Below are 21,779 nucleotides of genomic sequence, written 5' to 3' on the forward strand. Positions count from 1 at the left end.
TTAATATTTTAAAGTTACAATTAAAGTTTTTTCAGGCAATTTAATGTGCCTTAAGACGCTTTGTTGACTTCGGTTTTGGACTTAAATTTAGTTGATCAATAGAAATGGGAGGGTCGGTTGCAAGTAAAAGCCGCATCACACCAAACGGAACGTGAGTAAATACTCGTCCCCTATTGGCCAACTCGTTCAGATTCCGTTTTAGAGCTCCTCTCTTAGAATCACCTTTCCCTTGCAGCTGAGAGCTAACCTACCTCCTCCTCCTCTCATCTGTTCTTTGGCGATTTCGCAGCAGCAGAGGAAGTGAGTACATTTAATCTTGGTAAATCTTTAATTATTTGTGGTTTTACTAGTTCTTAACAATAATAAATGTTAATTAGGCAGGGCAGGATCATTTCAATGAGTTAGTAATTTAAATTTTATTTTAATTTTGTTGAAAACGTTCATTCAAGTTGTGTCTTTGCAGACGAGATTTCCTTGACGCCATTTTTCAGGTCAACCGGTAAGACAATCCTTTGATGGTTAAGTTTTAACTCTAATTTTAGCAGATGCAGCTCGTTGTGCTGCTTCGATGAGCACAGGACATTCATCATTGGTTCATTTGTTGTTTCACTCGGGAGGTAGCAATACATTCCATTTAACTTGGTCCCTCCTCTGCCTTAGTGTTCGCCTACCCTCTTTCTACTTCTACTCGTGCTCGTGCTCGTTCTCGTTATCGCATATATTGTCTAGTGTTCAAAATATCTCTGCACTTTATCAATATACTTAGTGGTTTTCATTATTTTTTTTAGAACTACAAATCCTAACCTTCAAGATGTACTCCATTGCTAAACTCATCGCCCCTGCTGCCAGGACTGCTGTAAGTACAGTACAGTTATTTAAATTTATTTTACTGATAGTTTGTATTAATCTCATAAATTAACTGTAGCGATTATTAAACTTTCATACTTGTTTAATCATGAAATGGAATTGTATGATTTGAAGATTACAATCTTAAGCCAATGGAACCCACTTGGATCTATATAAGCCTTTGGATAAAATTCTTTTTTTTCTGTAAGACTGTTTGACCTAACATGTGGTTTGAGTATTAATTTTATTTAAATGTTGATTTCCTAACAACAAAGGCTAAAAAATTATATCAATTTACTTGTTAAAACAACAGTTAAGAGACCAAGGTCAATTGTGGGTCAAATGAAGAACTTCTCTTACTTAGTGGTTGTATATTATAAGAGTTTAATAAGTTTGATGATTATTTACTTTTTGTACATTAGTTTCATTATTGAAGTTTAGTATATGAAAGAAAAAAAACATATTATGTTGATCTGAACTTAAAACAGTTCAAGACGCTTCTCCTCCTTGCTCTTATCTATTAGTTTCAATGCCTAGTTCAAATTTTACAAATGATTAAGAGAACTGAAATTTTAGAAATAATGTTTTTCATCATTAAAATACAAACTAGTAATATATCACAACATAGCCTAACTTTTTTTAGTTTAGTATGCACCGTATAGATGATACTAGGGATCAACAGAATGAAGCTAATAATGTGATTAAGGATTAGGCACCGTAGTTTTTTGAAGTATAATTTATGTTTTAAATTGATCCTAATGGAGATATAAATTTTAAGCCATTTATTGGAGAAGAATTGAGCGTTTATTGACTTAAGTGTAGGTTATAGAAAATTTGTTGTTTATTATCTTGTTGGCTGTAGGATTCATAATTCAGTGTGACTCTTAAGTCTAAGTTTCAATTGTTAATCGAGAATGTACATATAAAATTTAGTATACTGCAGGTGTTAGTGTATTGGTTGTTTTTTTGAAATTATGACGGTCTGTCCTCAAAGAAATAAATTTTGCCATTCATGTGCTGTGCTTGCTTTACTTTACTCCACAGATTATTGTTTCAGATCTATGTAGTCCATATCATGCACTAAATAGAACACTTGGGATTTGTAGCCTATTAACCATTTTAGTCCATTAATTGTTACATTGAGCATGTCATATCATGTACTTGGTCAGAAAATGATTTATCAGGAATTTAGTGTAAAAATTTGTAGGCAATCATAAGTGATAAGTGTTTGTACCTTCAGGTTAAGGGTGATAGGTGGTTGTACCTTAAGCTTAAGGGTGATATTTCCTTATTGAAAAGTGGGCTCTGGGAGTGACCTCTGAACACTGCTTTGCCATTAAAGTACCGTATAGTCTATCAATATGGCTGTCTCTCATATATTAAAAAATACATGTACAATTTTGTTCTGGTTTATTACTATCTATTGTCATAATTTCTTCGTAAGTTACAATATTAACAATTCGCTTGAAAGTTGTAGTTACAGTAGGCTAGTCTTTTCATGAACCTTTGATTGTTGACTGGAAAATTTCTGTTAGAGCTCCAGTCAGCTATCTTATTAAAATTATTTTACCAATGGGGTCACATAAAGTCATATTGATATTCGGGTTGAAATTTAAAAACAAAATAACATGAATATGCAGTCTACATGAAGTATGCAACGAAATACAATATAAGATGACAGATTCATTTTTAGTTTACATTTAGATGCAAAGCTAACTGTAAAAGTACTTAACTTGTAATGCAACTATTAGAGTTGTTAATTCATTAAACGTCATCTTATTAATGATATATTTTTAAAACTGATACACCTCTACAAAACTCTATACTGTTTAAGTGGAAAGGCATTAGTTTCATCTCCATAATAAGTCTTCTACAGGTATAATCTACTAATAGTTGGCCTCTTATGGAATTAATCCTAAATTCTTCCTATTTTAATACACCCCTAGCCTTTAGAATTATAATTCTTAAGCAGATGAAATGTACATTCTTCACTTATGCTTTCAATTAAAAACTTATCTTTTTAACTGTAGAAAATGTGCCAAGAAAATAGATATTAAGTTAATACTAAATTTTCCCTCTAAGACTGATGGCTTGAATGTATTTTGTTTGGTGTTAAGTAAGGGAAATTGTGATTTATTTTACAAGAAAATCATAATTATGGGTCAATCCATTTCAAATCACCCAGGTCATGTTGCTCAACATTTTTAATTTGCCTAATTTTTTTATTATGAGTTCCCTATGGGTAGACAATCACAAAACACTATTTGAAAAAATTTTACAAGCCGTAGTTTTTTTCCTAGCGGCCATTTTTAAAATGGCGGTTTTGCAGATTTTAGTAAAATACGCAGTTTGCGAAAAGTTTAATTGCCAAGCTATTTTTAAAGATATCAGAATAATCCAAAAACCAGTGTGTTCAGCATAAAATGAACTTCAATTTGACGTTATAATAATGTTTCTTTTGTGCAAGAAAGTCAGTCAAACTTGTTCTGCAAAATCTCGGAAGAAAATCGTCAATTGTTACTTTTTAAGACCCTGAAAGTTTAAGAAGGAAAAGAGACTCACTACTAATATTTTATTTCTTTGTTAAAACTAATATAACTACCTACTGAAAAAGTTTTAGCCCTGAGAATGCTCTCCTTTTTTTTCTAGAGCTTTTCAAAAATGGCCAAAAGCCTAATAATGTCAATTTTCTAGGGTTAATAACTCAAAAGGGACTGAATGAAAATAAATAAAAATTTTACACAATGTTCTTTATACAAATAGGAATATCTCATAAAAAAATTATGACTGAGACTTAACTACATTTAGAGATATACAGCATTGAATTTCAGTTAAAAGCGCTACCCTTTTTCTCGCTTGTGCGGTACCAAGTTAGCAAACAAGGGCTTGTTTAAATCATTATGTTAACAATAAACTTATATTTAATGCTCAAAACATTATATTCCTTATTTAAACCTACTTAGGATTTACAATAAAAATTAGTGACCATCTTGATCACAATACCACGACTGTGTACACATTTTAACATCACCTAATTAGTGAAATAAAGAAGATAAACCCTAATTTTGAAATGGTAATTTACTTTAGCGTTGGAGCAAGCAGCTAGTACAAAAATAAGAAAAACTTCATTAATGTTTGCCTACACAAAAATGATTTCGGTTTAAAAGCAGAATGGAATTTCTTTGCCTCATCACACGGGAAGAATTCTTGCGATGATATTGGGGAACCACGAAACGAGAAGTTACACTAGCTTCACTTAAAAGACCTTACACTGAACATATCCTGACTCCACAAGATATGTTCAAATATTGTTGAGAAAATGTTACTGGAATTCAGTATATTTTTTGTTCCTTCAGCCGAAATCAAGCAAATGGAAACAAAACTTACTGAGAGATTTGAATGCTATTTACCAGTGAAAGGAACAAGAAGCTATCACAGGATACATCCCCATAAGAGGCAACCAAATAAGATGTTTTGTTACTTCTGCAAGGAATATAATGTTTTGAGCATTAAATATAAGTTTATTGTTAACATAATGATTTAAACAAGCCCTTGTTTGCTAACTTGGTACCGCACAAGCGAGAAAAAGGGTAGCGCTTTTAACTGAAATTCAATGCTGTATATCTCTAAATGTAGTTAAGTCTCAGTCATAATTTTTTTATGAGATATTCCTATTTGTATAAAGAACATTGTGTAAAATTTTTATTTATTTTCATTCAGTCCCTTTTGAGTTATTAACCCTAGAAAATTGACATTATTAGGCTTTTGGCCATTTTTGAAAAGCTCTAGAAAAAAAGGAGAGCATTCTCAGGGCTAAAACTTTTTCAGTAGGTAGTTATATTAGTTTTCAACAAAGAAATAAAATATTAGTAGTGAGTCTCTTTTCCTTCTTAAACTTTTAGGGTCTTAAAAAGTAACAATTGACGATTTTCTTCCGAGATTTTGCAGAACAAGTTTGACTGACTTTCTAGCACAAAAGAAACATTATTATAATGTCAAATTGAAGTTCATTTTATGCTGAACACACTGGTTTTTGGATTATTCTGATATCTTTAAAAATGGCCGCTAGGAAAAAACTACGGCTTGTAAAATTTTTTCAAATAGTGTTTTGTGATTGTCTACCCATAGGGAACTCATAATAAAAAAAATTAGGCAAATTAAAAATGTTGAGCAACAAATTTTATTTTTATTGGGTGATTTGAAATGGATTGACCCTTATTTGTATATCTTTTAGCTTATCAAAACGCTTAACGTGGCCTACAAAGTTCGAAGGGGTTGGCTTTTGTAGTAATGCAGATAATTTTTTTTGAATCAACAGAACCTCTTGATATGAGGACTACAACTCCAAATCATAATTAAGGATTGAGTGGAAAAGTACAAAATAATAAACGTATTTAATGTAATCTTCTGGAACTAAGTCATCTAGTCTATTAAAAATGGAAATTAGTCTATTTAGCCTTGCACACAGTTCATCAGTATGTTGGGACTAGGTAAGTTGGTGGTCAGTGTAAATATGTCTACTCAGAAACTTAATGGCCTCTATGGGCTTAAAAGATGAGGAAGCTGTCTGAGGCTGAAGATGATGTTTTGGGCTTTGTCTTACTGAATGAAAAACCGTTAGCTGGAAAACATTCTGCAGAATGTTCCAAGGTTATTTATCGCCATATGGTTAAAACGAGTAAAAGTGTTTTTGATAGATTTTTTTTAACTTTTCAGGTACCTTATGGGGTAAAATTTTATGGCTTTGGTATATCAACGTGTTATGGAATGAATGTTCTGCAAAACTAACTCTTATATTACTTATAATTTTGTTAAGATAAAAAAAAAAAATCAAACCTAAACAAAAAATAATGTCTGCCGCTAAAAATTTTGCAATGCTACACAATAGTCTATATGTTTATGATTAAATACGAGTAGCTGGACAAACTGTCATTGCTAAAAGGATTCAATCAAAATGAAATGGATGTGCAGACAACTAAATATTTTCATCAAATGCTGTATAACATGCAATACTCCAAATAGTTGGATTAGTGTAGACTACCTGTACCACCAGTCTTGAAAGTAATACAAAATAATAAAATAGCTATGGCGGAAATCACTTGTGGGTTTCTCACACATTTATTTGTAGCAATAAAATCGTCAACCTGAAGCTCAAAGGATTATAGACCAATAGTATTTACGTTACTTACTGCTTTTAACCTACTCATTCTTTGTTTTACACCTAATTTTAGTTGAAAACGACAAATTCAGTGAATTTATTTTAAAGTTTGCTGGTTTAAATAATAAATCATGCTTTTATACGGTTATGAATTAATTGTTCAAGGAAAGTAGCCATTCAGAACTTAAAACTATTACTGTGGCCGTCAGTGTGAAAACAACTTTTGTCAGTTACATTTTATAGCTCCCTGAGGTCAGACATGAGTTGTTAATTGCTATCTTGTCACATGAAAACATTTGGATTTCAGAATACATAGAGTATATTACACTAGTGAGGTTTTTTTGTTACATCCTTCACTATAACCTTCAGAACAGACTCCTAACATGAACTTGTTCTATAGCAAAGGTAGTTAACATCAGTACTAGCAACTGGCCAACACGAATAAATGTACATAGGTTGACCCCTATGTTAATTACAATAGTGAAGGTAGCACTAAAAATGCCTGTGATTATGTTCTCACTATTGTGATTAAGTGCTAGATAGGAGAGTAAGCCATGTTGCTCTTCTTAACTTTATTGCTCAGCAAAATATTTAATTTTCACTATTATTCCCCTGTAGTTGTACAAAAACTAACAAACCAATTTGTCACATTAGTCTCATCATGCTACAAAAACAATATATTGCTTTAATCTTTTGTTTAAAATTAAAATTTAAAAATATCCCAAATTTAAAATTGTTCACACAGTGAAACCCATTCTATAAATATTCAAATGTTAATTTATCAATTCCTTATTTTTAAATGGCTGGATATTTCAAAATGTTTTTGGATATAAATGTTATTTTAGTATGTGTTTTATTATTCAGCTTATATACCAGGCAGAAACATGTCCGATTTTATTTACCTACAGTACTGGTAATTAATTTAGCTCACCATTGCCCATCAATTCAAAGCTACACAAACGGTAAATTACACTATATGATATGATTATTTCATCTTTAAATAAGTCAATTCATTGTATTGTATAAAATCTACAATTTTTTGTTTAGTTTTGGGTTACTTTTTAATTATTTCTATTTTACTAAAAATATAAGTTTGGTTATATTTAACTCACATTTATTTAGTACAATGTATTTGCAACTATTTTTGCTTTTTTAAAACATTTTATGACATTGGCGGTCCTATCTGTTTTTAATTTATTCATTGGTTACTTTTAACGGTTTTTGAACCTAAGCTTGCATGTTTTTAGTTTTGAAAGATTACATCTCTACGTGATCGGAAGACTAAATTTACTCAAATTTATTACCTTAACTCCCCATCCTTATTTTATAATGAATTTTACTAAAATTGTGATATGAGATTTTCCAAGTCGCATTCTTTGTATTGGATCTCTACCCCTCTCTGTATATTATTAAATATTGCATGTGTGAGAAATTAAGAAGACATACCGATATGTGGCTATCAAAGAAAAAGGAATATAGCATGACTTTTTCTACAGTCATACTTAAGATGCCATTGTAGTGTTAGAACATTATTACAAGCAGAGCGTACATTAGCAGTGTATTATGAATGAGCAGAGGATTTCCTGTGGCAAATTGCCATTTTTACTTGGCTCCAGTGGCGCAAATATTTATAGCTAGGGTTTACAATTATTAATGAAACCATACAGTTCTATTCCAAGATTTGTAATGTAATTTTTATCAGTAAAAATATTAATTCAAATTTTAACTCGTTTTAATCAATGTTTATTCCACGGAATAATAATCCTCCAGTTTAATTTAACTAAAGTGAAGTGAATAAATAATTCAAACAAAAGGCTAAATTATAATTTATGTTCATAGGTACATTAAAAAAAAAATTACTTTTTGCCAGTATTGTATAACTTTGAATTATTACTTCAGAAGTGCTGTAAGGAACAATTTTTCAATTAAATGGTTTTACAATGATATTTAAAACAGTAAATGTGTATCATTTATTGTATTTGTGTTTATGATAGTAACTTATTGCTTACTATGTAGTAAAGAAATTTGTCTATTGTCTAATTCCAGGCTACTTTAAATTGTTTACTTATTAAAATAAACTAATTCAGCTGGGTTAAAAGCATATGAGCCAAAGTGATCAAGTCATAAGTGTTTTAAAGACATCAACTATGTATACATGATAAATATTTAAGGAAATGGTTTGTTAAGTTTTATGCTTATAATTTGAAATATACATCAGCTTCGGCAGGTTATCTTTTAAAATCATATATGTAATATATTTGGACAACAATATATGGAAACAATGGTGGGTAATTAATTTCTTCTGAATTAAATATTTTCTTTACTTGTTTCTTATCCCATATCACGTTGATTTGCTCCTCAACAAAGAACACAGTCATTCAGTGTGTGACCTTTGGCTTTTTAAACCTACTATCCTCTTGAGTTTCCACATTAGGTGACAAATTATTTGATATTGGTTTTATTTAAGAAAAATAATGAATAAGTGCTTACAAAGTGCCTTATGGATGTTACATTCAAAATTTAAAGTTTTTCTTTCGAAACAAAGAAACAGAATTTGTACATGTGAAATAAATTGTACAAGGTTTTCACCTTGGCGGTATTGCAACACAAAAGGTTGGATAGGCTGGCTGCTTGTAAAGTTATGATAACTTAGCAGTCATTACAAGCAAACTGCCATGTTTATTGCAATGTTAGAAAATGACCCTACTAAGCCTGCAGATAACCCCTTTCTGCAGTGGTAGGTCATAGAAGTATAATTTGACGTGTTTGGTATTATAATTATAAGTACATACTTTATATAAGTAAAGTGACACTAAGCTATTCATATATTGTTCAGTGTTATGTTTAATTATCAAGCAAAGAAAAACTTAGTATTATTAATTTGAGGAAGTTGATTAGTATTATTAATTTGAGGAAGTTGATTTCAGAATGTATGTTTATTGAGTTCCTTGATTGCTGCTAAGACAGCTTAAGTTGCATACCAAGAAATTAAAGAAAGTTTATTTTGCATGAAACTTAAGCTTTGCTCTTCTGTAAATCTCGTTGGTTACAAAGTTTTCAGAGTAGGAAAAGTAACATATCTGATGATTGGCCCAAAACACCAGTGGTAACATTGTATTGTGTCCAACCCTAATAACTGTATTAACCCATGAGCTATCATTCATACAATTAAATATCAAATATTTGCAGAAAAAATAGCCTGTGTGTGTCAAGGGGTTTTTGACACAATATGTATATTTAAGATGCATTTAAGCATATTTGACATTTAATTGTTATTGAATATTGCTGATGCTGTCATTTTGATGTGTTTTTTCTCGTTTCAGCTGGTCTCCGGCTCAAGGACAGTGTACATGAGGCCTCTGAGCAGCGCCGTGTCACAGACGACCCAGATTAGCCAACAAAACACATCCCCAGCCCCTGCCGTTAGTTTGGTGAGTTTCTTTGCTAAAGAATCATTAAAAATAATGAAATGGTGATTTATTTTACAAGTTTTATCATTGGCTTTTGAACAATCCTTTCTATACCCTATCAGAGTTTTTTAATTACAAGGATATTAAATTTTAGTTTGTTAATAATGTAAACCGGATCCATTACACGGCTCGCTAAATCTGTTATACTACAATTTAAAACATATATTTGTAACAACAATGAGATTTCAGTAAATTGTTCAATTTTGATCTAGAAACTGTCTTATTTTATTCAATATTGTAAATTTCATCTGTAGAATCTTATATCGTAACCTGTTATCCAAAGATTTCAATTTGTTGTGCTAGTATTGTAGTAATTCACACGCGCAATCAGTTAAAATATTTTTTAAATTTAATATCTGTTAAACTGTTAAAACTGACTTTGTCAATGCATGTCATATGTAAAAAGGCAAATATTAATTTGATTGATTACCTTTTTCTAATGATTCAAAGAATATGTTACACTCCTGTACAGTGTTGTCTATGATTTTTCAGTTACCCCTCGTACGAAGTTTCCAAACGTCAGCTGTATCTCGAGACATTGATTCAGCAGCCAAGTTCATTGGAGCTGGAGCTGCTACTGTCGGAGTCGCTGGTTCAGGTAATATACATTGTTCTGATTATTTTACTTAACCTTCAATATGACGATTTAGAAACCTTATCAAAATCAGAAACTGAATATCAAGACACAAAACATTGCATCATAACATAAAATTACAGAATAATATTGTAATGTTTTATGATTTTATTATATGTATATAACAAGTCTATTTACATTTGGTAATAATTTTATAGTGAATTAAATTTTTTAAATAACTTTTAGTTCCTATTATTTCATGAACAGCATATTACTTTAATTTAAGAAAATGTTTCATGTACTTCGTTTTGTTAACATAAAATGGGTTAATTTTAACTCATAAGCGATCATAATTATTTACTTCACACAAACTTCAATTTTTCCTTGGTTTTTATTAGTAATGGATTTAATTTTGATGTCTGTTTGCAGGAGCTGGTATTGGAACAGTCTTCGGCTCCCTCATCATTGGTTATGCCAGGAACCCTTCTCTGAAACAGCAGCTTTTCTCATATGCTATCTTGGGGTTCGCCTTGTCTGAGGCTATGGGTCTTTTCTGCCTCATGATGGCCTTCCTGTTGCTGTTCGCATTCTAAATTTCTGCATTTTTAGTTTCACACTGCCCTAAAAGTTAACCTTGCCGTGGATTAAACTGTCTTTGATCGGTTTTTTTTATGTATCTTTGAATAAAGGGGTCATTCATAGAGACATGAACAAACAGTAATACTCGCTTCTGTGGGGAATGTATTCAAAATTCTGAGTCAACATTGTAATGAACATTCTCTGCAATGCATATGGGTCTAGTTTATTCCATGGTGTGGGTTCGCACGTAGATATTATAAATTTGTCCCGGCCTTAATGAAATGGAGTTTTATCCAGCTTTCAGGAAGGCCAGACCAATCAACTAATTGGTAAAGTATCAAAATTTTTTTGTAAAAATCAATACTTTGTTGTATTATATGATTTTGTCTAGAGTTAAGCGACTTGAGACTACCGACTTACGCTATTGTTGTATTGTTATTTTTAAAAATATACCATTGTGGAAACGATTGGACATTGGATTACATAAATATACCTCTTCCTTCTTTTTAAGTTAAGTACGGAAATTCCACTGTACAGAGTTAGAAATTAAAAAAACTTGCTAGTTATATAATGCCTTTAATATTATTACCTTAGTTCCTTCATTATGAAATTGAGTGTTCTATATTGTGTTTTATCTCTTTCATGTTCATGTTTTGACTGGTGCAATAATTGAGAAAGTTAAATATTACAGTATAATTATTTGTTGAAAGACTCTGCTATTCAAATTATCCAAAACTTAAACATATGTTTTTCTATTTCAAACATGTGTCCTAATGTATTAATTTTTATGTTTGCCTATTGCACTTATTTCATCATGTGAGTGATGTGATCAGGCTGATGTATCACTGGCTTTACCTACAGAATTCAAGGAATTGTAGTGGAAAATTACAAGTTATGATTTTGTGGGAAAAATAATTGACTGGGGAATATTATCTTAGTACATACCTATATAATAAAACAAAAAATTAACGGGCAGTATGGTTCCATTAATAACTTGTTAAACAATCTTAACATTTGTATTCTTAATTAACAACTATTTTTAAAGCGATTTTGTAGAGATCCAACCGTTAATTCAAATGAAAATAATATATCAATGATTAAATCTGTGGTATTACAAAAGTTCTGTAATGTTTTGGGTAAGTCGCACAATGGTTATTCTCTGTTGTTTTTTGGGCTTTATCTTTCAATAAAAAATATTAAAAGCTATTGGTTATCAAATTTTTAAAATTCATGTTTAACACCATGGTTTAAAGAGGACAGTTTTAAAACAGTTTACAAATTTATTATTGAACACACAAAATTAAGGTCATACAAGATACTAAAAAGTTGTAATAACTATTTTAAATTTTGTAAATTTACAAAAGCGTCTACCTATGCAATAACATCTGAGATTGTTTTTTTATAATTTCAAAATTATCCTTCTATTCTCCAAAATGGGAATTGGTTGGAGATAATAAAAAGAAATTAAAAGCAAGATGAGCAATTGATACTGCAAATTAAGGTCTTGAAATAATAAAGCCAAGGACACAAAGAAAACTGATTTCTGTTACTAAGTCTAATATCATTTAAAGGTAAACTTCTGTTTGACACTATGTATAATTTAAGGCCAGGTACACAAAGGAACTTGTATGATATTGCCATGCAACTTTATATTGTGTGCATATTAATGGGGCAGCAGTTGCAGCTAAGTCATATGGCTGGTGCATTCCTCTCATACATCGCATGGACTCAAGACAGGAGAAGCATTGTTTATATTTCAGTGACTGACTATGACTTGAGAGTACAATAAGAGGTGCAATTAAAGTATTTCAGTGTATTGTAAATAGCTGCATTAATATAGTGACCAATTATTGTGAACACATACTTATTTCATTCAGATTTAAAAAAAATCTAAAACTATGAAAGGTTTTAATAAAAAATGTTTTACTGTATTAGTCCTGAATCTACAAGAAAAGTAAGCTTTCTCGTTACTGAAAACAAAAGCTTGTAGACCTTTAACCCTTTGAACGCCGATATAAATTTAGTATTTTTGGTACGCTCATTTAAGGTGAAAAAATAAAAATGAAAATTCCTTAAAGCTATTTTTTTATTCATTCCTAATGAATAATAGTCACACAAAAAAATAAATTTTACAATAATGTATTACTTGCATTAAAATAATCACATTTTTTCATAATAATGGAATATTTCAATCAAATTCAGGTTACAGAGTAATCAAATACATGTGATTAAAACTATGTACAAGGATAAGAAAACAAATTAAGTGTAATATGCTGATCTTGATTTAAGTTCTGATAATAATAGATTTAGGCTGTTGTATGGTAAACTTCAAAACAAAAATCGGGATGAAGCCATGGGGTCTCGAGACATGACTTGCAGCTATAATTACACAACAGAAAAGAAACAATGAAAACTTTATTATAACACCTAAAACATGGTAACAATAACTTTTTACAACTGTATAAGGAATGGCAACGCAAGAACACTTCCCAAAGGCACAATGCGTGCTCCACTGATAGTCTGTAATGGCGGATAGTATCGTCATCGGCGTACAGGCGGGAGTAGGAGAACAGCTGCCAGCAACAAAACATTTATTGTTTACCTACTGCTGACAGTTGCAACTGGATTATTTGGTCAAGCCAGTACATTACTTAGTATTGTGGCTTATATATTGAGCTTATAAACTTCAAAAACAGTAATAAAATACTGTATATGTTTATCGATTGGAGGATTATTTCGTCTTTGGTGTTATAAGACGAAACAACATCGCGGATTATTCCGTCTATGGCGTGCTAAGGATTAAAAGTCTCCTTTAGTTATGTTGATATGGCTTTTATACAAAATATTTTACAATTCACAGGGTGGTGTACGTGTACTGAAGAGGCTAGGATAATAATTTAGAATTTTCTCTTTAAGTTCATTTTAAATATGGTTGTTATTTCGAAAATAACCACATTTAAGGTACATCTAGAGACACATGTTCTATATTATTGTCCCTGTCTCCTGATTGTACTTATCCCTATAAACCATAAGAAATTTCTCTGTAAAAGTTATACTGACATTCCAAGAAAATGTGTAATTGGATATTCACTTTATTTTTATAATGAAAAAACTAGTTTTCTTAAATGAGTAACTTTATTACAAAAAGTTCATTCCAAATGTTTTCAAAACTTTCAGTGTTTTGTTGTTTGTCTAGGAAAAAGTTTAAAAGTGTTGCCAAACAAGAGCTGCTTTTAATATTACATTAATTTAAATATTGATGGACATTGAAAAATCAAATTGCAATTTTAAATTAGGTTTATGATATATATTGTAATAGCTTCAAATACAACTATATTCTTGATGACCGTTTTGTTGTATTAGATCAAAAAAATAATATGAAAAGTATTAGTTTCATTAATTATTACATAATGTTTTGATAATTTCTAAATGTAATTTCACACGTGTCTGTAATAAACACACTTTGGATCAGAGTGTGTTTAAGCTCTGGGGTCATGTTTTGATGAGTTGTGTAGAAATGTTGAGAATAATACAAAAAGGACAAAATTGTAGACCAGTGTGGTATTCAAAATCTTTCTGAAAGAATTCCTAATTATTGACAGTTCTTTATTGTCGTATTCTCCTCAACGGGAAAAGGAGAAACAAAACTTCATCTGGTGACATGTTGCCAAATGCAAGTACACAAACCAACAGGCATTTGGTATGACACCTTTAGAACAGACAGCCCAAATTGTTACTGCCAAACATTCCGAGAAACTTGAGGGTGTACTGCAAGCATCACTGAAGAATACTACCAATGGTTTTGGTGTTAACTACATCTTGCTTCTTATTTGTGACACACAAGTTGCTCAGTATGTGTTAAGTATGAGTATTAATGGGTTCAATATAGTTTTTGGATTGTAGCAAGTAAATACAGAGTACTTATTTACTTGTATCAGTGCCATGAAGTCAACCGGGTCAGTGTAATTTGCCATATACTCCTCTTGTCACAGTAAACGATTTGTTGTCTATTGGTTACAACCCTCAAAAGTGGAGCACATTTTAGGCCAACCAGGCATGGTTCTTTATACTTGTTTCAACCACAACCAATACTCCAGATATATAAGTTATATATATATATAAGTTATATATATAAGAACATAATTTCGTAAGAACAGAGACAAGTAGTTTGTTCATAATTTTTCTTAATTATGATGTTTTACTGCATCAAAACAACTGTCGTTATACATATCTTTTGTAAGAGGAAAAATTTAATTTCTACACTATTTCAAATTTTATTCCGATTTCTCAAATGTCTAGCTTCAAAATATTCATACATACTGTTATGTAAAACTATTATTTCCAAATGTTATTTGGAGTGCACGCAGAAACATTTTTAAAACATATTTTTATTTGAATTTGCTGATTTTATAAATTTATAATGATTATACACTTTAAAATAATTTATGATTTTTCAGTTCTTATGGCTATGATGTTCATTGTTATGTGGGAAAATCAAATATAAACGGTAATTTTGCTATTCTTCTTAGAATGCAGGTCCTACCTACATAATATGTGGAGTAGATTAGTTTATGATGAGAGGAAAACTGTTCTGGTTAGTGTTCAAGCTCAGCATTGCTATCAGTATAGCCATGACCAAGCAAGGGACTTTGTCTGCTGCACAACAGATTATAATGTAGTTTTTAACCACTGAAGGCATTAAAACGTTTGAAATAATGTCTCAGAATCGTGTTTGTGTAAGAAAGACAATTCCAGGTAGGATGAGAATGGGTAGAAAATGTCATGATCGATGCCCAAGGACAAGTCTTACAGACTATAATATTCGTACTGTTCGAGAGTTTTTGCCGGTTAACTGTGGAAGAAATTTTATCGAAAGTGCGTATCAGGTATGAAAGTATTCAATTCATTATCACTGATCAACTCTGTTCCAGAAAAATTAGTGCTCTATGGGTTCTGAGGTTTTTTTTTGCTAAGGCACAACATGTTTGTTTTTTTGAGACCATCTTTGTCAATTTTCTTAAAAAATAATTTTTTCTGAGTGCTATTGTTTTTTTGTAAGTACTGTAAAGGAACCTCTGAACAGGCTTGCCTTAGAGGCCCTAGATTTTCTTAAATTTCCTTCTTGTGTCAATATTTACCTACTGTAATATGTACATACTGTATATTGTAATAGTTAAGGCTGTTTTCAATGCAAAACTACTAAGTTAAGTAATAAAATAATGGTCAGTCTGACAAGAGAATTATTAAATGTTGAGATAAAAGTGTACATTTTGTTAACTGTTGAAATTTAAGAAAATAAAATTCTTTATTCTTTTGAAAGGTTGTGACTGAAAAACAAAAACGGGTCAGGTCGGAGATCACTGAAAGGCCTCTGGATCAATTTCAGTAAGAAGGCAAGGTGTTTTGAAAGCGCGTAATTATATTTTATGAGACATGGGTCATTACACTCCTAAGTCAAAAATGGCAAGTATAAGAGTGACGGAATAAGGATGAAGATTGCCCTGTGAATGCCAAATCTTGTCTAATGAAAAAGCCAATTCAACGATTTTTTTTTTACTATAGGGGAATTTTCTACATGGTCAGCGTACAGTGAATGCGCTGTCAGTTGTTAGGGTAAGTGAAAGCCGTATATTAAAACAAGACGAGACATGCACATCAGGGGTGACATTCTCCTCTATGACAACGCTAGGCCTCACACTGCTGCTCTGACAAGGGATACCCTAGAAGAAATGGGCTTGGAACACCCTCCTTATAGCCTTGACTTGTCCCTCTGTGACAAGCTTTTGTATTTGGTCCTATGAAGGAATCATTGGGAGCAAAACAAGTCAAGGAGTATTTGCACAGTTGGCTTTCAACTCGCCTTCAAAATTTCTGTTACCAGGGAAAAGTATGTAGATCACGCAGGAGATTATATTGAAAAATGTAAAAACAATAATAGGGTTATTAACATTTTTTATTGCCATTTATATTTTATTTATAAATAAACTAACAATATCTACAAATAAATAACAACTAGAGGTTATAGACTAAATTAACATAACAAGAAAAAAACAACTAGTAAAGATTTGAGACAAATAACATCAAAGAGTAAACAATTCTCAAAAAGCATTTTGACTAACTCTAAAAAACTCCTGAAGGCTGTAAAAGGATTAACCAGTAACCACCTATAAAGCCTCTGTCTGAAAATTGTCAGAATATTTATCAACCAATGGTATTAATTTATTGAAAACTTTTAATGAAATTACTCTATTACTGTTCATGGTTATACTAAGATGGTTAAATTCAATTTCTAAACTATTTCTTTCCTGGTATTGTAGTTATGATTATTGGATCTGAAGTCTAATCTGGATTTTCATAACGCACACTAACAAATCGAAAATATACAAATTACTGCTGGTATTTCCTGAGCTACGAAAGGGGACCTACAGTAGTCTAAAGGGTTTGACCCTTAAATAATTCTTACAGCTTTCTTTTGAGCAGTTAAAATTTCATTTATCCTACTGCAATGAGACAATATCTTAGAATGGACTGGAAAAGGAGAAACAATCAGTTCTTAAATAGTTTTAGGAACAAAAAACACAAGACGTCTTAAAAAATAAGTTGGTTTTCACAATTTTTAAGCTATATAATCCACATGTGTATCCCAACTCAATTTATTATGAAGGATAACCCTTAAAAACAACTTTACTAACCAAATCCTCATCATCAACATCCACTGGTCTCAAGCTAAACAGTATATTTCTAGTTTGTTCTGTATTTAGTATAAATCCATTCGATATAAACCACTGTGAAGCATCAATCACTGTTTTATGAACAATATCTTAGTTGATTCATATTTTGGCTGATATTTAAAAAAGTAGTGTAATCTGCATATAAAGTCGTTAATATATTTAGTGAATAATGTGAGTCATCAATTGATATTAAAACAACGGGCCCAAGACAAGAGCCCTGGGGGACACCTCAATTAACTTCTGTTTCTTTTGACCACACTTCATTAACACACACTTTCTGTGTACGGTCACAAAGGTATGATTTGAGAAATGAAAGTGGAACACCTTGCACACCGTAATATTTAAATTTCGTAGTAAGATCATTCTGATTTACACAGTGAAATGTCTTACTGAGGTCACACATAGTGGCCCAAGCAAAGGTTTTATTCTCAAAAGCCGTGAGAACATCACTTACTGTTTGCTCTATTGCCTCAATAGTCGATTTACCCATTTTCTATAACCATATTGAATCATTCAAAGAATTCTATTGGTTTCCAGGAAACTACTTAGCTGATCGTATACTAAAACTGCAATACATTTAGACAACACTGGAATCAATGATACAGGCCTATAGCTCTTAGGTCTATCTCTTAGACCATTTTTGTTAAATGGGGAAGACCTATGAACGATTTAAAATATTAGGAAATACTCCTTCGTAAAAACAAAGGTTTATACAATTAGTTAACGCACCAATAAAGCAAAAAATAACATTTTTTTATTAAATTATTATAAATATCCTGACTACCAGAGTTTTTTTTAACAATAAATTAGGTGACATCCATGACATATGTTTTAACTACCAGCTGACAAGAACCTTAGAGTAAATAGAAAAATACCATATTACTGAGAAGTTTGGTTCTACCTCCTTGTAACAATATGAATGTTAACGTAATCTGAGAGCAATATTGGATAAATAATATCCTATACAACCTTAGATTTGACTAATTGTAAGGATTTTGTTTTATGATATTTTTTGCGGAATCCTACTTCTGTTTCTTATATATAATTTTCCGAATTCATCAATGTGTTGGAGACTAATAACGTACAGTCATATGGCCAGTTTACATTTATTTAAGATTCAGGATTATCTGAAGCTATCTAAGCGCATGTTATTTGAAACAGTCACAAAACCGCCTCTTTAATAAAGGCATTTTTTTCAGTCACTAAGTATTTCATGATATTTGTGCCAAAGTATAAAAGTTATTTAATTGGATTGTCTAAATACAAGGACATGTTAGTTTTATAAAAGTTAATAAATAAAAAATAGAAATAACTTCAGTGAAAGGAAAAACAGCATTTCTGCTCTAAGCAAAAAGTATCTCATTGCTTATAGACAGACAGTGGCCGTCTTCTTAGATTTCAAAGCCGTTATTGAAGCATTTTTAATGAATAGAATAGAATAACTTTATTGATCTCAAGGACATAAACATGCATCAGATCATGTCAGTCATAAAACAACTATAATGAAGATAAACATCATAAAACAATAGTGCATTTCATTGCATGCAAAGCAAGTAAAAAAATACAAGCAAATAATATATAAACAATGTTTATGTGAAACAAGTCAAACTGTACAAGCATTAAAAAATCTAAAAAAGAGGATATTTACACAAAGTCTACATCTGCAACATTTGATTCATAAAACTCGCACAGCCAATAGAACGGATTTGCAATCAACCAGGCATGCATTATTTTCTTAAATCTTATAAAACTAACATGCTGAGCACTTTGAGACAAACAGTTAAAAAGCTTTATACTCACAACCTCATGAGCATTTAGTACTTTAGAGACCCTGGTGAAATGTCTAGCAATTTGGCTACTGTTTCTTGTGTTATGTTTATGTACATTACTGTTTAGTGTGGTGTGGGGCAGGTTTTTCTTTACATGCTGCAAGCAGAGAAAAATAAACATATTAACGATAGTCAGAATACCCTCTTGGATAAATAGTGGTCTGCAGTGAGATCTGAAATCAGCCTTTGTAATAATTCTGATAGCTTTCTTTTGTACTAACAAAATACTGTTTACTCTACAAGAATTCCCCCACAAAAGCAAACCATATGAGAAAATACTTTGAAATAAAGCGTGATATACCATTTTTAAATGGTCTTTAGAAACCAACGGTCTTAAATGTCTTAACAAAACTACAACTCTACTTAATTTTTTTTTTTTAAACATGCACATGCCAGGATAACTTGGAATCCAAAAAAATCCCAAGCAGCTTCACACTTTGAGTAAAATCACATTTCCTATCATTTGCCTATAGAGTAAATAAAATACGCTGGGTCTTGTCATGATTTAGATAAAACATATTTTCTCTATACCAAGCATCAGCCTGCTCAATTAAATTAGAAACATTTACATCAGTTCTAGAAGTCAAAAGAGTGACATCATCTGCAAACATTATGGTTTTACAGTTAATGTTTTTGTCAAGATCATTTATCATAACAAGAAACAAGAGTGGACCCAATACCGACCCCTGTGGTACACCAGAGGATACCTCAGCATAATCTGAGAAACTGCCTTTTGAATAAACTTTTTGAAACCGATTGCTGAGGTAACAGTTAAACAGTGAATTTTCACAGCCAATTATACAATTGTACCATAGTGTTCAAGCTTTTTCAGCAGAATATCCTGGTCAACGCAGTCAAAGGCCTTAGAAAGGTCGCAAAGTACCGCACTGGTGTCACATTCTCTCTCAAAACTGTAGAGCACATAGGACACCAAATCCCCGACCGCGTCCACCGTGGACAGTCCAGATCTAAAATCATATTGACTATTGGTAAACAACTTATTGTGCTCAAAAAAGTGCTTAACTGCAATTTCATTAGTGAGTCGTAGACTTTAGCAAAAATAGGTACCAGAGAGATCGGTCTATAGTTACTGACCTCATCCTTATCACCTTTTTTAAATATTGGCACTACTTTAGAAACTTTAAGCTTGGATGGGAAAATACCTTCGAGTAGACTGGTATTTATGCATGAGGCTAAAGGAAAAGAAATTACATCAATTACATTCTTGAGTACTACAGAAGATATACCATATATATCACAGCTTCTCTTTGGTTTCATTTTGGCTACTATATTACATATGTCCATAGAAGAGACAGTACTCCATTTGAAGGAAATCTGAGGGGTTGCGACTTGCACGAGATCGGCTTCCGCAGTATCCACTTGGGGGATACTCTGCCTCACATTATTTACGGCCTCCAAAAAGAAGTTGGCAAAAACATCGGCAGCTGGAATATCGTGATAGACATTGTTTGAGCCCAGCTCGCTCTTCACAACCTGCCAAGCAGCTCTACATGTGTTGTCTGAGTTGAGAATAAAGTTAGCATAACTACTTTTCTTAGCTTCAAGTATTTCATCTCTATGAAGCTTTTTGGCTTTTATGTAGACCTTTCTATCAGGAGCAGACCAGTAGTACAAGATCGTCTAAAGGAGCTCATAACCTCATCTTTCAATGCGGCCAATTCTGCTGTATACCATCGTTGACATTTAGTTTTAGGGATGTTAATGGTACTTTTCTTATGTTTTACAGGCAAAAAGATATTTAACCAGTAAATGAATATGTCATTAAATTTATTAAACATATCTTCACAGCTAAGGCCACCCAACAAAAAAGCCCAATCGAAGCCGTTCAAGCACTGTTTAAAATCCATGAATTTCAAAGATGGTAGAGGTCGAAAGCTAATTTCATCAACACCCTCATTAGCCTTAATGTCTGGTTTGATTTTACACAAAATAGACAGTTCAATACTCAAAAAATAATGGTCCGATATTTGGCAATCATGAACTTTCACCATATAATCAGAGTTTACAATGTTAGTGACAATATAGTCAATACAGGATAGGCCTCTTGTTGGTTTGAAATTTGTGCAAATAGAGCCTAGCTGTTCTTAACAAATTGTGGAGTCTAAGAGTATTCAGTTCATTTCCACAAGTTTCAATGTTAAAATCTCCACAAAGAACAATACTACACTAAAATATTTGCAAATAATCCAAAAATAAATCAAGTTGGTCTAAGAATATTCCAGCATTACTACCGCTTTACTACCAGAACTCCTCATTCAAAACCAACTCCAGATCACGATCGCGGAGACCTATTTTGAAAGACTTATAGGTATCATACTTGGTCTTAAGCAATTCACAAATAGCGTCCTCAACACCATTGTCACTCAAATACCGTTTCAAATTTTCAATTGTAACTTCTGGGGTGAATCTTGACACGAACACCCAAGACTTCCTTTCAGTTGGATACCTAACTACAGTTTTCAGGTTGTTATCGCCTTCACTAGCTCTAGCCTTGGTACTAATAAGAGGTGTAGCAGTTTGCCTTACTTGTTTCTTAGTAGGCTTAAAAGTGTTTATGTTTAATGCACTAGA

General features: G+C 31.7%; 1 protein-coding gene across 1 annotated transcript; it reads left to right on the forward strand.

Moving 5' to 3' along the window:
• Nucleotides 1-152: 152 nt before the first annotated feature.
• LOC124368948 (ATP synthase lipid-binding protein, mitochondrial) lies at nt 153-11,099 on the forward strand. Its single transcript, XM_046826515.1, has 5 exons — nt 153-300; nt 789-856; nt 9,328-9,435; nt 9,967-10,072; nt 10,478-11,099. Exons 2-5 carry the CDS (start codon nt 812-814, stop codon nt 10,639-10,641), a joined length of 423 nt encoding a protein of 140 aa, XP_046682471.1. The 5' UTR covers nt 153-300; nt 789-811; the 3' UTR covers nt 10,642-11,099.
• Nucleotides 11,100-21,779: the final 10,680 nt, after the last annotated feature.

The sequence above is a fragment of the Homalodisca vitripennis genome, chromosome X, assembly GCF_021130785.1.
Source record: "Homalodisca vitripennis isolate AUS2020 chromosome X, UT_GWSS_2.1, whole genome shotgun sequence".
In the NCBI taxonomy this organism is placed as follows: Eukaryota; Metazoa; Arthropoda; class Insecta; order Hemiptera; family Cicadellidae; genus Homalodisca; species Homalodisca vitripennis.